The sequence below is a fragment of the Ammospiza nelsoni genome, chromosome 14 (genome assembly GCF_027579445.1).
Source record: "Ammospiza nelsoni isolate bAmmNel1 chromosome 14, bAmmNel1.pri, whole genome shotgun sequence".
NCBI classification, from domain to species: Eukaryota; Metazoa; Chordata; class Aves; order Passeriformes; family Passerellidae; genus Ammospiza; species Ammospiza nelsoni.
Window position 1 is genome coordinate 17202796 of NC_080646.1, and position 15652 is coordinate 17218447.

General features: G+C 61.5%; 1 protein-coding gene across 1 annotated transcript; it reads left to right on the top strand.

The window, feature by feature from the left end:
* Nucleotides 1-113: 113 nt before the first annotated feature.
* LOC132079597 (cholesterol side-chain cleavage enzyme, mitochondrial) lies at nucleotides 114-12862 on the top strand. Its single transcript, XM_059482321.1, has 9 exons — nucleotides 114-406; nucleotides 2053-2208; nucleotides 3901-4094; nucleotides 7017-7220; nucleotides 8025-8185; nucleotides 9718-9884; nucleotides 9982-10060; nucleotides 11265-11456; nucleotides 12635-12862. Exons 1-9 carry the CDS (start codon nucleotides 114-116, stop codon nucleotides 12755-12757), a joined length of 1569 nt encoding a protein of 522 aa, XP_059338304.1. The 3' UTR covers nucleotides 12758-12862.
* Nucleotides 12863-15652: the final 2790 nt, after the last annotated feature.

Below are 15652 nucleotides of genomic sequence, written 5' to 3' on the forward strand. Positions count from 1 at the left end.
CCCGGGGCCGGTTCGGGGCGGGCCGTGCCACCCCCGCCGGTGTCGCGGGCGGGAGCAGCTCCGGGAGCTCGGCATAAGAGCGAGGCCACCGCGTCCCTCGGGCCACCGTCCCCATGCTCGCCCAGGCTGTCACCGCGGCCGGAGCGCTGCGGGGATGTCCCCGAGCCGCAGCCGCGGGGTGTCGCCGGCTCGGCGGGGCTGCGGGCGCTGTCCCCCCGGCTGTGCCCCCGGCTGTCCCCAAGGCTGTCCCCAAGGCTGTCCCCTCGGCCCCCCGGCCCTTTAACCAGGTGCCGGGCGATTGGAGGGCGGGCTGGCTCAACCTGTACCGCTTCTGGCGGGAGGGCGGCCTCAGCAACCTGCACCTCAGCATGGCCGGCAAGTTCCGCCGCTTCGGGCCCATCTACAGGTCAGCTGGCCCTGTCCTTGTCCCTGTGTCCCCTCCTCGTGTCCCCTGCTCGGTCCTCTCCCTGTGTCCCCTCCTCGTGTCTCCTCCCTGGGTCCCCTTCCTGTGTGCCCTGCCCCTGTCACCCTACCAGTGTCCCCTGCCCGGTCCTCTGCCCATGTCCCCTCCCCGTGTCCCCTCCCTGCATCCCTTCCCTGTGTCGCCTTCCCATGTCCCCTGCCTCTGCTCCCACCCGTGTCCCCTCCTGTGTCCCCTCCCTGTGTCCCCTCCCTGTGTCCCCTCCCGTGTCCCCAGCCCGTGTCCCCTCTCTGTGTCCCCTCTCCGATCCTCTGCCCGTGTACTCTCCTTGTGTCCCCTCCCGTATCCCTTGCTAGGTCCCCTCCCGTGTCCCCTCCCATGTCCCCTCTCTGTGTCCCCTCTGCGATCCTCTCCCCTTGTACTCTCCTCGTGTCCCTTCCCTGTGGCCCCTGCCCCTGTCTCCTCCCTGTGTCCCCTCCCATGTCCCCTGCCGGTGTCGATTGCCCGTGTCTCCTGCCCATGTCACCTCTCGTGTCCCCTCCCCGCGGTCCCTGCCTGGTCCTCACCCCGTGTCCTCTCCCCGTGTCACCTGCTCGTGTTCCCTCCCATATCCCTTGCTCGGTCCCCTGCCTCTGTCCCTCCCGTGTCCCCTCCCGTGTCCCTTCCCATGTCCCCTGCTTGTTTTCCCACCCTCTGTCCCCTGCCCGCTGCCCTGCCTGTGTCCCCTCCCCGCGTCACCTCCCCGGTCCTCTGGTCCTGCCCCCTCCCTGTGTCCCCTGTCTGGTCCTCTCCCGGTGTCCCCTCCCTGTTTCCCTTGCCCGGTCCCCTGCCCGTGTCCGATCCCCGTGTCCCCTGCCGATGTCCATTGCCTGTGTCCCCTCCTGTGTCCCCTCCCGTGTCCCCTGCCCTGTCCCCATCCCGGCCGCGTTCCCCATCCGGGGCTGAGCTGCTGGAGGAGCCTGGCCCAGCTTGGGGACACCGTGAGGGACAAGAGGGGAGGGGACAGGGACTGAGGGACAAGAAGGGGCAGGTCCTGTGCCCTGGGAGGGGACAGGGACTGTGTGACAAGGGGGGACAGATGCTGTGCCCTGGGAGGGAACAGGGTCTGGGGCTCGGGAGGGGACAGGTCCTGTGCCCTGGGAGGGGACAGGGCCTGGGGGGTGGGAGGGGACAGGGACCGTGAGGGTCAAGAGGGGACAGGGACTGTGGGTGAGGGGGACATCCACCATGCCCTGGAAGGGGACAGGGACTATGGGCCAGGACCCTGTGGATGTGGAATTTGGGGATAATGGGGGCAGGACATTCCCATGGGAACAGGAGAGGACACTGCTATGGGGACAGGACAGGGCAGGACATTGCCATGGGGACAGGACATTGCCATAGGGACAGGACAGGACACTGCCATGGGGACAGGACATTGCTATGGGAACAGGACAGGACAGGACATTGTCATGAGGACAGGACATTGCCAGGGGTACAGGACAGGACACTGCCATGGGGACAGGACAGGACATTCCCGTGGGGACAGGACATTGCTATAGGGACAGGACAGGATGCTGCCATGGGGACAGGACAGGACATTGTCACAGGGCCAGGCCCCCCAGGTCGGGGTGCTGACGCTGTGTCCCCAGGGAGAAGCTGGGCACCTACGAGAGCGTGAACATCGTCACCCCCGGGGACGCGGCCACGCTGTTCCAGGCCGAGGGGGCCCTGCCCGAGCGCTTCCGTGTCCCCCCCTGGGTGGCCTACAGGGACTTCCGCAACAAACCCTACGGCGTGCTGCTCAAGTGAGTGACACCCCAAAAACCCCAAACCCTACGGTGTGCTGCTCAAGTGAGTGACACCCCAAAAACCCCAAAAACCAAGCAGGGACCCCAAACCCTACGGCGTGCTGCTCAAGTGAGTGACACCCCAAAAAACCCCAAAAACCAAGTGGGGACCCCAAACCCTACGGGGTGCTGCTCAAGTGAGTGACACCCCAAAAACCCCAAACCCTACGGGGTGCTGCTCAAGTGAGTGACACCCCAAAAACAGAGCAGGGACCCCAAACCCTATGGAGTGCTGCTCAAGTGAGTGCTGATCCCAAAAACAAACCCTACGGGGTGCTGCTCAAGCGAGTGCCACCCCAAAAACCCCAAAAACAGAGTGGGGACCCCAAACCCAGGCTGCTCAAGGGAGTGCCCACCCCAAAAACCAGAACGAGGACCCCAAAACCAGAGAGGGGACCCCAAATCTGGGCCCCTCAAGTGAATGATGACCCTAAATCCCCACGAGTGGAGACCACAAACCTGGGCTCATCAAGGGAGTGGGGACCCCAAGTCTGTCCTTGTTAAGGGAGTAGGGACCCCAAATCCCCTCCAGCCAGTGGGGACCCCAAATTTGTTCTCCTCAAGTGAGTGCCGACCCTAAATCCCCTCCAGTGACTGCTGGCCCCAAGTCCCCAGGAGTGGAGATCCCAAATTTGGGCGCCTGTCACTTCTCAAGCAAGTGGGGACTCCAGATCCCCAGGAGTGGGGACCCCAAATCCAGGATCCTCAAGTGAGTGGGGACCTCAAATCCCCTCCAGTGAGTGGGGACCCCAGTTCTGGGCTCCTGGTGCTTCTCAAGTGAGTGGGGCCCCAAAATCACCTCAAGCCAGTGGGGGTCCCAACTCCAGGCCTCTCAAATAAGCGGGGACCCCAAATCCGGGCTCCTCAAGTGATTGGGGGACCCCAAATCCCTTCCAGTGAGTGGGGACCCCAAATCCCAGCTCCTGTTGCTCCTCAAGGGAGTGTGGACACCAAATCCCCTGCAATGAGTGGGGACCCCAAATCTGGATTCCTCAAGTGAGTGGGGACCCCAAATCCCCTCCTGAGAGCTGGATCCCAATTCTGGGCTCCTGTCCCTCCTCAAGTGATTGGGACCCCAAATCTGGACTCCTCAAGTGATTGAGGACCCCAAATCTGGGCTCCTCAAGTGATTGGGGGACCCCAATTCTTGGCTCCTGATGCTCTTCAAGTGAGTGTGGACCCCAAATCCCTTCAAGTGATTGGGGGACCCCAAATCCAGGCTTCTGTCCCTCCTCAAGTGACTGGGGACTCCAAATCCCCTCATGAGAGCTGGATCCCAATTCTGGGCTCCTGTCCCTCCTCAAGTGAGTGGGAATCCCAAATCTGGACTCCTCGAGTGAGTGGGGACCCCAAATCTGGGCCCCTGCCACTCCTCAAGCAAGTGGGGACTCTAGATCCCCAGGAATGGGGACCTCACGTCCAGTATCCTCAAGTGGGTGGGGACCCCAAATCACCTCAAGCCAATGGGGATCCCAACTCCAGGCCCCTCAAACAAGTGGGGACCCCAAATCTGGGCTGCTCAAGTGAGTGGGGGACCCCAAATCTGGACTCCCAGCCGCGACAGTCCCGGCGCAGGGCGCGTGGCGCGTCCGGAACACCTTGGGGACACCGTCCACGCTCTGGGGGTGACAGTGGCCGTGTCCCTGGCAGGACGGGCGAGGCGTGGCGCTCGGAGCGGCTGCTGCTCAACAAGGAGGCGCTGGCGCCCGCGGCCGTGCCCGGCTTCGTGCCCCTGCTCAGCGCCGTGGGCGAGGATTTCGTGCGGCGCGCGCGGGCCCAGGCGCGGCTCAGCGGCTGCTGGAGCGGCGACTTCAGCCAGGAGCTCTTCCGCTTCGCCCTCGAGTGTGAGTGACATGGGGCACCCCAAAAAACACCGCGAAAGGAGCCCAAAAGAAGCCCCAAAAACCACAAATACCCCAAAAAACCTCCAAAGGGAAGAATCCCAAAAGAGCCCCCCAAAAACCAAAAAAAAAAAAAAAAACAAAAAAATCCCAAACCCAAAAAAGCCCCAAAACAAAAAAAACCAAAAAAAACCCCAAAAAATTCCCATGCCCCCCCCAAAAACACCCCAAACCAAAAAAAGCCCCAAAACAAAACAAAAAAAACTCCAAAAAATCCCAACTCCCCCCCAAAAAACCTAAGAAACCCCCAAAACACAAAAAAAACTAAAAAAAAACCCCAAAAACACCAAAAAACCCCCAACCTTCCCCAAAACCCCAAAAAACCAACCACTCCCCCCAAAACCCCCCAAAAAACCCCAAAATCCTAAAAACTCCTAAAACCAAAAAAAAAAACCCCCAAAAATTCCAATGCCTCCAGAAAAACCCCAAAGCCTAAAAAACCCCAAAACAAAACAAAAAACCCCAAAAATTTCCAATGCCCACCAAAAAACTCCAAAACCCCAAAAAAACCCCATTAAAAAAAACCTCAAAAAATCCCAACGCCCCCCCCAAAATACCCAACCCCCCCAAAAAAACCCAATCCCCTGAAAAAATTTCTAAACCCCCCCAAAACACAAAAAAACCCCAAATCCCAAAAAAACCCCAAAAAACCTAAAACCCCCAAAAATCCCCAAAACCTAAAAAAACCCAAACAACAAAAAACCCCACCCAAATTCCAATCCCTCCCAAAAAACCCCAAAACCCAAAACCTCCCCAAAACAAAAAAAAAACCACCAAAACTCCCAACACCTTCCCAAAAAACCCCAAAACCTCCCAAAAACCCCTCCACCCCCCAAAAAAGACCCCCTTCCCAAAAATATCTCAAAACACCACAACCACCAAAACCCTCCCAAAACCACCAAACCCCCCAAAAACCCCTAGCCCCCCCAAAAACCCCAAAAGCCACAAAAACAAAAAAAAAACCAAACCAGAAAACCACCCAAAACCCCCCAAAACACCAAAACCCTCTCAAAAACACCAAACCCCCCAAGAACCTCGACCCTTCTAAAAATCTCCCAAACCCCACAAAAACACAAAACCCCCCAACCCCCCACCCCTCCCAAAAAAACCCCAAAAAACCAACCCCCCCCCAAACAAACCCCAAATCCCCCAAAAAACCAAAAAGATAAAACCCCAAAAGCCCCACAACCCAAAAGAACCCCAAAACCCCGAAAATCCCCAAAAACCACCAGCCCCAGCCTCAGGGATTGGCCAAAGGACAGAGAAGTGTGTCCCCTCCCCCTGTGGGATGTCCCTTGTCCTGGTGGGATGTCCCCTCCCCAGGTGGGCTGTCCCCAGAGCCCCCACACTGGTGACACAGCAGCCATTTGTCCTTCCCTGGCCACCAGCTGGTGACAATCCCGGCCCCTCAGGGACAAACAGGAGCCAGGCCAGGCCTCCATGGCCACAGCAAGACCGGAGGTGGCCTTGGGGACAGGGACGTGTCCCTGATGGTCACTGGGTGCTCCTGGGCCAGGTCTCCATGGCCTTGGGGACAGGGATGTGTCCCTGACAGTCACTGTCCCCCAGCTGTGTGCCACATGCTGTACAGGGAGTGCCTGGTCCCTGTGGCCATGGGGATGGGGACAGGGACAAGGATGGGTCCCCCACGGTCCCTGTCCCCAGCCATGTGCCATGTGCTGTATGGAGAGGTCTCTGTGACCATGGGGACAAGGACAGGGATGGGGACTGAGACAGGGACAATGACATGTCCCTGACTGTCCCTGTTCCCCGCAGTGTGCCATATGCTGTAAGGGGAGGTCCTTGTGGCCATGGGGACACGTCCCTCATGGTCCCTGTCCCTGTCCCTGTCCCTGTTCCTGTTCCCACCCATGCTGTATGGTCTCTGTGACCATGAGGACATGTCCCTGACTATCCCTGTCCCTGTCCCCAGAGATGTGCCACATGCTGTACAGGGAGATCCCTGTGGCCATGGGATGGGGACAATGACAATGACAATGACAAGTCCCATCCCCAGCAGTGTGCCACGTGCTGTACGGGGAGAGCCTGGGGCCTGTCCCTGTGGCCATGGGGACAGTGACAATGACAATGACAATGACAATGACAATGACATGTCCCGTCCCCAGCGGTGTGCCACGTGCTGTACGGGGAGTGCCTGGGGCTGGTCCCCGTGGCCATGGGGACAGCGACAATGACACATCCCTGTCCCTGTGCCCAGCGGTGTGCCACGTGCTGTACAGGGGGTACGTGGGGCTGTGCGCTGTGGCCATGGGGACAATGACAATGACACATCCCTGTCCCTGTGCCCAGCGGTGTGCCACGTGCTGTACAGGGAGCACATGTGGCCATGGGGACAATGACAATGCCAATGACATGTCCCATCTGCAGCCATGTGCCACGTGCTGTACAGGGAGCGCCTGGGGCTGGTCCCTGTGGCCCTGGGGACAATGACAATGACAATGAAAATAACAATGGCAATGACAATGACATGTCCCCATCCCCAGCGGTGTGCCACGTGCTGTACAGGGGGTGCCTGGGGCTGGTCCCTGTGGCCATGGGGAGAGTGCCAGTGCCAATGCCAATGCCAATGCCAATGCCAATGCCAATGCCAATGCCAATGACACATCCCTGTCCCCAGCGGTGTGCCATGTGCTGTACGGGGAACGCCTGGAGCTGGTCCCTGTGGCCCTGGGGACACTGACAATGACAATGACAATGACAATGAAAATAACAATGCCAATGCCAATGACGTTGTCCCTGTCCCTGTGCCCAGCGGTGTGCCACGTGCTGTACAGGGGGTACCTGGGGCTGTGTCCTGTGGCCATGGGGACAATGACAATGACGTGTCCCTGTCCCTGTGCCCAGCGGTGTGCCACGTGCTGTACGGGGAGCGCCTGGGGCTGCTGCAGGATTTCGTGCAGCCCGAGGCTCAGCGCTTCATCGAGGCCGTGTCGCGCATGTTCCACACCACGGCGCCCATGCTGTACCTGCCGCCCGCGCTGCTGCAGCGCCTGCGCAGCCACACCTGGCGCCAGCACGTGCAGGCCTGGGACGCCATCTTCTACCAGGGTCAGTGCCACCACCCCGTCACCGCCCCTGCCACCTCGCCTTGCCACCTCTGGGGATGCTTCTGGGGATACCTCACCCTGCCACCTCAATCTGTCACCTCTGGGGACACCTTGCCCTGTCACCTCGCCCTGTCACCTCTGGGGACACCTTACCCTGTGACCTTGTCCTGTCACCTCACCCTGCCACCTCTGGGGACACCTCTCTGGGGACACCTCGCTCTCTCACCATGCCCTTCCACCTCTGGGGACACCTCACCCTGCCACCTCACCCTGTCACCTCTGGGGACACCTTGCCCTGTCACCTTGCCCTGCCACCTCACCCTGTCACGTCCTCCTGCCACCTCACCCTGATGCCTTGCCTCATTACCTTGCCCTGTCACCTCTGGGGACACCTTGCCCTGCCACCCCTGTGGTCACCCCATCACCAATTTTTCACCCATTTTTCCCACCCCACCCCACCCCACCCCACCCCACCCCACCCCACCCCACCGTCACCTCAAACCATCTGAAACCACCCCTGACAAATCCCTCTGCAGCCCACCTTCCATCATTCCACTTCTCCAAAATTCCCGACCTTTCTCACAAACCCACCCTCCAAAACTCATTCCCAACCCAACTTCTCTCTCAACATCATCCATCCTCTTCCAGAACATTCCTAAATCAACGTTTTTTACCTCAAAATTTACACTAATAATTTATTAATTTACATTAATATTAAAATCTCATACAAATCCATTTCCTACACGCTGACACCTCCGGGGGGTGACACTGATGTCCCCTCCTCGGTGTCCCCGTGTCCCCGCAGCGGACAAGTGCATCCAGAACGTGTACCGGGACCTGCGGCTGTCACGCAAGAGCCGCCAGGAGCACGTGGGCATCCTGGGCAACCTCATCCTGCGCGACAAGCTGCCCCTGGACGACATCCGCGCCAGCGTCACCGAGATGATGGCAGGGGGCGTGGACACGGTGTGGTCTGGGGACACAGCCGGCCTGGGGATGGGACAGGGACAAGGGCCTGGATGGGGCGGGGCGAAGGTCCTGGGTGATGATGGAGAGACAGGGAGAAGGTCTTGGATGGTGATGGGACAGGCATGGAGAAGGTCCTGGGTGGTGGTGGGACAGGGAGAAGGTCCTGGTTGGGACAGGGAGAAGGTCCTGGTTGATGCTGGGTGGGACAGGGAGAAGATCCTGGGTGGTGATGGGACAGGGAGAAGGTCCTGGTTGATGCTGGGTGGGACAGGGAGAAGGTCCTGGCTGGTTCTGGGGCAGGCAGGGAGAATGGCCTGGGTTGGACAGGGAGAAGGTCTTGGTTGGGGCAGGGAGAAAGTCCTGGTTGGTGTTGGGACAAACAGGGGGAAGGTCCTGGCTGGTGACGAGTGGTCAGGGAGAAGGTCCTGGGTGGAGCAGGGAGGGAGAAGGTTCTGGATTGGGCAGGAAAAAGGCCGTGGGTGGTGTTGGATGGGTCAGGGAGAAGGTCCTGGACTGGACAGGGAGAAGGTCCTGGTTGGTGATGGATGGGACAGCCACAGAGAAGGTCCTGGTTGGTGATGGATGGGACAGGGAGAAGGTCCTTGTTGGTGTTTGGTTGGGCAGGCAGGGAGAAGGTCCTGGGCTGGGCAGGGAGAAGGTCGTGGGTGGTGTTGGATGGGTCAGGGAAAAGGTCCTGGTTGGAGTTGGTGTTGGTGTTAGGACAGGTGGGGAGAAGGTCCTGGATGGAGCAGGGAGAAGGTCCTGGTTGGTGATGGGACAGGCAGGGAGAAGGTCCTGGGTGGGGCAGGGAGGGAGAAGATTCTGGATTGGGCAGGGAGAAGGTCCTGGTTGGTCTTGGGACAAGAAGGGGGAAGGTCCTGGCTGGTGCTGGTTGGGACAGGGAAAAGGTCCTGGGTGGTGATGGAGGGGCAGAGAGGGAGAAGGTCCTGGATGGGGCAGGGAGAAGGTCCTGGTTGGTGTTGGTACAGACAGGGAGAAGGTCCTGGTTGGTGATGGGTGGGACAGGGAGAAGGTCCTTGTTGGTGTTTGGTTGGGCAGGCAGGGAGAAGGTCCTGGTTGGTGTTGGTACAGATAGAGAGAAGGTCCTGGTTGGTGGTAGGTGGGACGGGGAGAAGGTCCTGGATGGGACAGGCAGGGAGAAGGTCATGCCTGGTGCTGGTTGGGTCAAGTGGAAGGTCCTGCCTGGTGTTACATGGGGCAGGAAGAAGGTCCTGGTTGGGGCAGGGAGAAAGTCCTGGACTGGGCTGGGAGAAGGTCCTGGTTGGTGATGGGTGGGGCAGCACCAAGCCAGGCAGGGAGAAGGTTCTGGCAGCACTGAACAGGTTCTGGCAGCGCTGAGCAGGTCCTGGCAATGCTGAGCAGGTCCTGGCAGCACTGAACAGGTCCTGGCAGCTCTGGGCCAGCAGGAGCAGGTCCTGGCAGGACTGAGCAGGACCTGGCAGCTCTGAGCACATCCTGGCAGCACTGAGCAGGTCCTGGCAGCTGTGTCCCCTGTGTGTGTCCCCCAGACGTCCATGACCCTGCAGTGGGCCATGCTGGAGCTGGCGCGGGCCCCGGGTGTGCAGGAGCAGCTGCGGGCCGAGGTCCTGGCAGCCAAACGCGAGGCGGGCGGCGACCGCGAGAAGATGCTGAAATCCACACGGCTGCTCAAGGCCGCCATCAAGGAGACACTCAGGTGAGGAGGAGGAGGAGGAGGGGCTCAGGTGAGGAGGACACGCCCACTCTCCCCGGAGTGTCCCCAAGGCCGCGGTGCCACTGTCACTGTCGCGCAGGCTGCACCCGGTGGCCGTGACCCTGCAGAGGTACACCACGCACGAGGTCATCCTGCAGGACTACCGCATCCCGCCCGGGGTGAGGGGACACCGGGACATGGGGACACGGGGATGGGGGGACACAGGGACACTGGGACACAGGGACACGGGGACATGGAGATGTTGAGATGTGGGGACACAGGGAAATGGGGATAGGGGGACAGAAGGAGAGGGGGACATGGGGATGTGAGGAGAGTGGGACACAGAGAGAGGTGGATACGGGGAAACGGAGACAGGAGTGACATGGGGACACGGGGATGTGAGGACATGGGAACATAGGGACATGGGGATAGGGGGACACGGGGACACCGGGAGATGGGGAGATGGGAACATGGGGACAGAGAGGATGTGGGAACACAGGGATGGTGGTAACATGGGGACAGAGGACACGGGGAGATGAGGACATGGGGATGGTGGTGACATGGGGGCAGCGGAGACAGGTGGACATGGGGACATGGGGATGTGGGGACTGGGGAACATGGGGCCATGGGGACAGGGGCAGGGGGACATGGGGACAGGGGAAGGGGGACATGGGGAGATGGAGATGTGGGGATGATGCTGACATGGGGACAGAGGGGACAGGGGGACATGGGGAAATGAGGGCCTGGGGACACAGGGATGTGGGAACATGAGGGCATGAGGACATGAGGACGTGATGATACAAGGACACGGGGACATGTGGACACGAGGACACAAGGACACAGGGACATAAGGACATGAGGACACAGGGGCCTGAGGACATGGGGATGTGGTGACAGAGTGACATGGTGACACGATGCCCCTGCCTCCTGTGGGACATGGGGACATGGGGGGACACAGAGATGCAGGGAAGCAGGGACATGAGGACACGAGGACATGAGGACATGGAGATACAAGGACACGAGGACATGGGGACATGGGAACATGGGGACATGAGGACACAAGGACATGGAGACACAGGGACATAAGGACACAGGGACATGAGGACTTGGGGGCACAGGGACATGAGGACATGGAGAAATGAGGATATGAGGACATAAGAACATGATGATACAAGGACACGAGGACATGGGGACATGAGGACACGAGGACTCAGGGACATGAGGACATGAGGACATGAGAACATAGGGACATGGGGACGTGGTGACATGAGGACATGGGGACATGGGGAAGTAGCAATGCGGAGACATGGGGACATGAGGACACCAGGACACAGTGACACGGTGACACGGTGACACGCCGTCCCTGTCCCCGGCGCCCCGCAGACGCTGGTGCAGGTGGGGCTGTACGCCATGGGCCGTGACCCCGCCGTGTTCCCGCGGCCCGAGCGCTTCCTCCCGCAGCGCTGGCTGCAGGCCGGCCCCAAACCCTTCCTGGGGCTCGGCTTCGGCTTCGGGCCCCGCCAGTGCCTGGGACGGCGCATTGCCGAGCTCGAGATGCAGCTCTTCCTCATGCACGTGAGTGTCACCTGTCCCCAGCGCCGGGGGACAGCGTGGTGGCCGCAGGGTCTGTCACACAGGGTCCCTGATGTGAGGGGACAGCGCCGTGGCAGTGGGGTCCATCCTGCAGGGTCCCCAACACGAGGGGACAGCACAGTGGCTGCAGGGTCTGTGCTGTGGGGTTCCCGACATGAGGGGACAGCGCCATGGCCACGGGGTCTGTCACACAGGGTCTCCAATATGAGGGGACAGTGCCGTGGCCACAGAGTCTGTCACACAGGGTCCCCAACGTGAGGGGACAGCGTGGTGGCCATGGGGTCTGTCACACCAGGTCCCCGATGTGAGGACACAGCGCAGTGGCCACAGGGTTTGTCCCATGGGGTCCCCAATGCCAGAGGATAGTGTGGTGACAGCAGGGTCTGTCTCACAGGGTCCCTGATGTGACAGGACAATGCAGTGGCCACAGGGTCTGTCCCCACAGGGTCCCTGACATGAGGGGACAGTGTGGTGGCCGCGGGGTCCATCCTGCAGAGTCCCCAACACGAGGGGACAATGAGGTGGCCATGGGCTCTGTCCCTGTGGGTGAGGGGATAATGCAGTGGCTATGGAGTCCATCACACAGGGTCCCCAACATGAGGGGAGAGCGTAGTGGCCCTGGGATTCGTCCCATGGGGTCCCCAAAGCCAAGTCCATCCTTGTGGAGTCCCTGACATGAGGGGACAGCAGGTGGCTGTGGGGTTTGTCCCACAGGGTCCCCAATGCCAGGGGACAGCATGGTGGTCATGGGGTGCATCCTGCAGGGTCCCCAATGCCAGGGGACATTGCAGTGGCCACGAGGTCCATCACACGGGGTCCCTGATACAAGGGGACAGTGTGGTGGCTGCAGGGTCTGTCCCACAGTGTCCCCAACATGAGGGGATGGCATGGTGGCAGTGGGGTCCATTATGTAGAGTCCCTGACACAAGGCAACAATGCGGTGGCCACAGGGTCCATCACACGGGGTCCCTGCTATGAGGGGACAGCACGGTGGCTGCGGGATCTGTCCTGTGGGGTCCCTGATGGGAGGGGACAGCGCGGTGGCACAGTATCCACCCTATAGAATCCTGGTTTGGCTCTGCTCAGAGTGGCCTCGAAGGTCACCCTGGGCCTCACTCCAGTGTCCCCAAAGACCCATGGCCGTGTCCCCTTCACCCCAGATCCTGGAGAACTTCAAGATCGAGACCATGAGGGCCGTGGAGATCGGCACCAAGTTCGACCTGATCCTGATCCCGGACCGGCCCATCCAGCTGACCCTGCGGCCCCTCGAGGGCCAGCCCTGAGGAGGGGACGCCAGGGGACACCCCCATGTCCCCCATTTGGGGACAGTGGGGACGCTCCTGGGGCCATGGCCGCGGCTCAAGACTGCGCTGTACGGGGGAGACAAAGCGGGGCCGCCCCGTGGGGAGGGGATTTGGGGGGGTTTGGGGGTCCCCTCTGGCTCCGTCCCAGATCGGGGTCCCACCGATCTCCCCCAAGCTTCTGGAATGTCCAGGAGCCTCTGGAATGTTCTGGAATGTTCTGCCTGGCCTCTGCTCCATGGGAAAGGCGCCCGTGGGGTCGGGGCAGGGGGGCAGCACCCGGGGGGGCTCAGAAAGGGCCTGAAGGGTCTGGGGGCACAGGGGACACCCATGGGGGCACCCAGCCCCCTCTGGGGTGGGCAGGGGACACGGGGACACCAGGGACATTGAGGACACTGGGGATAATCGGGACACTGGGGACAGTCGGGACACTGGGGACACTGAGGGACACCAGGGACATTGGGAACACTGGGAACATTGGTGACACTGGGGACATTGAGGGCATTGGGGACACTGGAGGTCAGTGGGGACATTAGGGGTCATTGGGGACATTGGGCACACTGGGGACACTGGGGACACTGGGGACACCGGGGACACTGGGGCCACTGGGGACATTGGGGTCCATGGGGACACTGGGAACACTGGGGCACACTGGGGATACTGGGGACACTGGGGGTCACTCCCAGGGGAGGGCTCAGGGGTGGGCAGGGGGACACTGGGGACACTAGGGGCATTGGGGACACTGGGAACATTGGTGACACTGGGGACATTGAGGGCATTGGGGACACTGGGGGTCAGTGGGGACATTGGGGGTCATTGGGGGCATTGGGGACACTGGAGACACTGGGGACATTGGAGGGGTCACTCCCAGGGGAGGGCTCTGGGGTGGGCAGAGGCACACTGGGGTCCCTGGGGACACTGTAGGACACTGGGGACAATGGCAATACTGGGGACACTGGGGGACACTGGGGACCCTGGGAGTCATTCCCAGGGGAGGGCTCTGCAGTGGGCTGTGAGACACTGGGGACACTGGGGACATTGGAGATATTGGGGTCACGGGGTATACTGGGGACACTGGGAGGCACTGGGGACACTGGGGACACCTCGGACACTGGGGACATTGGGGATGCTGAGGGTCATTGGGGTCATTGGGGACACTGGCGGTCACTCCTAGGGGAGAGTTCTGGGGTAGGCAGAGGCACACTGGGGACATTGGGGTCCCTGGGGACACTGTCAGTCACTGTAGGTCACCGGTGTCACTGTAGGGTCACTGTAGGGTCACTGGTGTCACTGTAGGGTCACCGGTGTCCCCTGTCCCCGCTCACCAGGCCCAGGCCGTGCTCTCGCAGGCGCGTCTCCAACTCCTGCTGGCCCCGGGCCCAGCTCCGGGCGGCCTCCTGCAGCTGGACAGACCCAAACGGGCTGGGACAGACCCCACACGGCCTGGGGACCCCAAAATGGGCTGGGACAGACCCCAGCCGGGCTGGGACTGACCCAAACCGGGCTGGGGACCCCAAATGGACTGGGGACCCCAAATCGCACTGGGTAACCCCAAACCTCACTGGGAGACCCAACCTGCCCTGCAAGACCCCAAAACATGATGGATGACCCCAAAAGGCTCTGAGTGACCCCAAACCAAGCTGGGTAACCCCAAACCGTGCCAGGTGACCCTAAAACACATTGGGTGACCCCAAACCGCGCCAGGTGACCCTAAAACACATTGGGTGACCCCAAACCGCGCCAGGTGACCCTAAAACGTGGGTGACCCCAAAACGTGGGTGACCCCAAAACCACACTGGGTAACCCTAAAACACGCTGGATGACCCAAAACGTGCTGGGTGACTCCAAAGACACTGGGTAACCCCAAAACGGGCAGGGGGACCCCAAACCACCCTGGGTGACTCCAGACCACCCTGGGTGACCCCAAACCCCCGTGTGTGGCCCCACCCCGCCCCGCGGTGCCCACCTGCCTCTCCAGCGCCCGGGCTCGGCCCCGCTCCCGCTCCAGCCGCGCCAGCAGCTCCAGCTTCTCCCCGGGCCCCAGGAGCCGCTGCGGGCACGGGAACGGCGGGTCGGGATCGGCCCCGCGCCGCGGCCACCCCCGGGACGGGTCCCCTCTGTCCCCAGTGTCACCCCCGGGACGGGTCCGGCTGTCCCCGGTGTCACACACGGGACGTGTCCCCTCTGTCCCCGCTGCCACCCCCGTGTCCCCTCTGTCTCGGTGTCACCCCCGTGTCCCCTCTGTCCCCGGTGCCACCCCCGTGTCCCCTCCGGCTCTCACCGCGGCCCGGGCGGGTCCCGCCGGCTCCTCCCGCAGCCGCTTCTGGGCCAGCAACGCCGCCAGGGTGGCACCTGCGGGGTGGCACCGGTGAGGTGGCACCTCTGGGGGGACACTGGGGACATTGTCCCGTGTCTCGTGTCCCTCCCCGGGCAGGGACAGGGGGACAGCCAGCCCTGGCTTCTGCCCGGGGGCTCGGGAATGAGGGGGGGGACAGGAAGGGTTGGGGACATCCCTGAGTGTCCTTGTCCCCTCCTGCCCACCCTGGACCATCCCAGTCCCCAAGGAGAGTTGGTGATATCTCAGTGAGGGCTGGGGACATCTCTGAGGGTTGGGGACATCCCACATCCCTGAGTGTCTGTCCCCTCCTGCCCACCCGTGGGTCCCTCCTGCCCACCCCGGGGCCATCACAGGGACAATTGGGGACATCCCCGAGTGTCTCTGTCCCCTCCTGCCCACCTCGGACCATCCCGGGAACAGTTGCGGACCCCCCGAATGTGGCTGTCCCCCCGCACCCACCCTGGGCCATCCCAGGGACAGCTGGGGACACTCCCGAGTGTCGCTGTCCCCCGCACGCACCCGCGGCTCTCTCGGCGCTC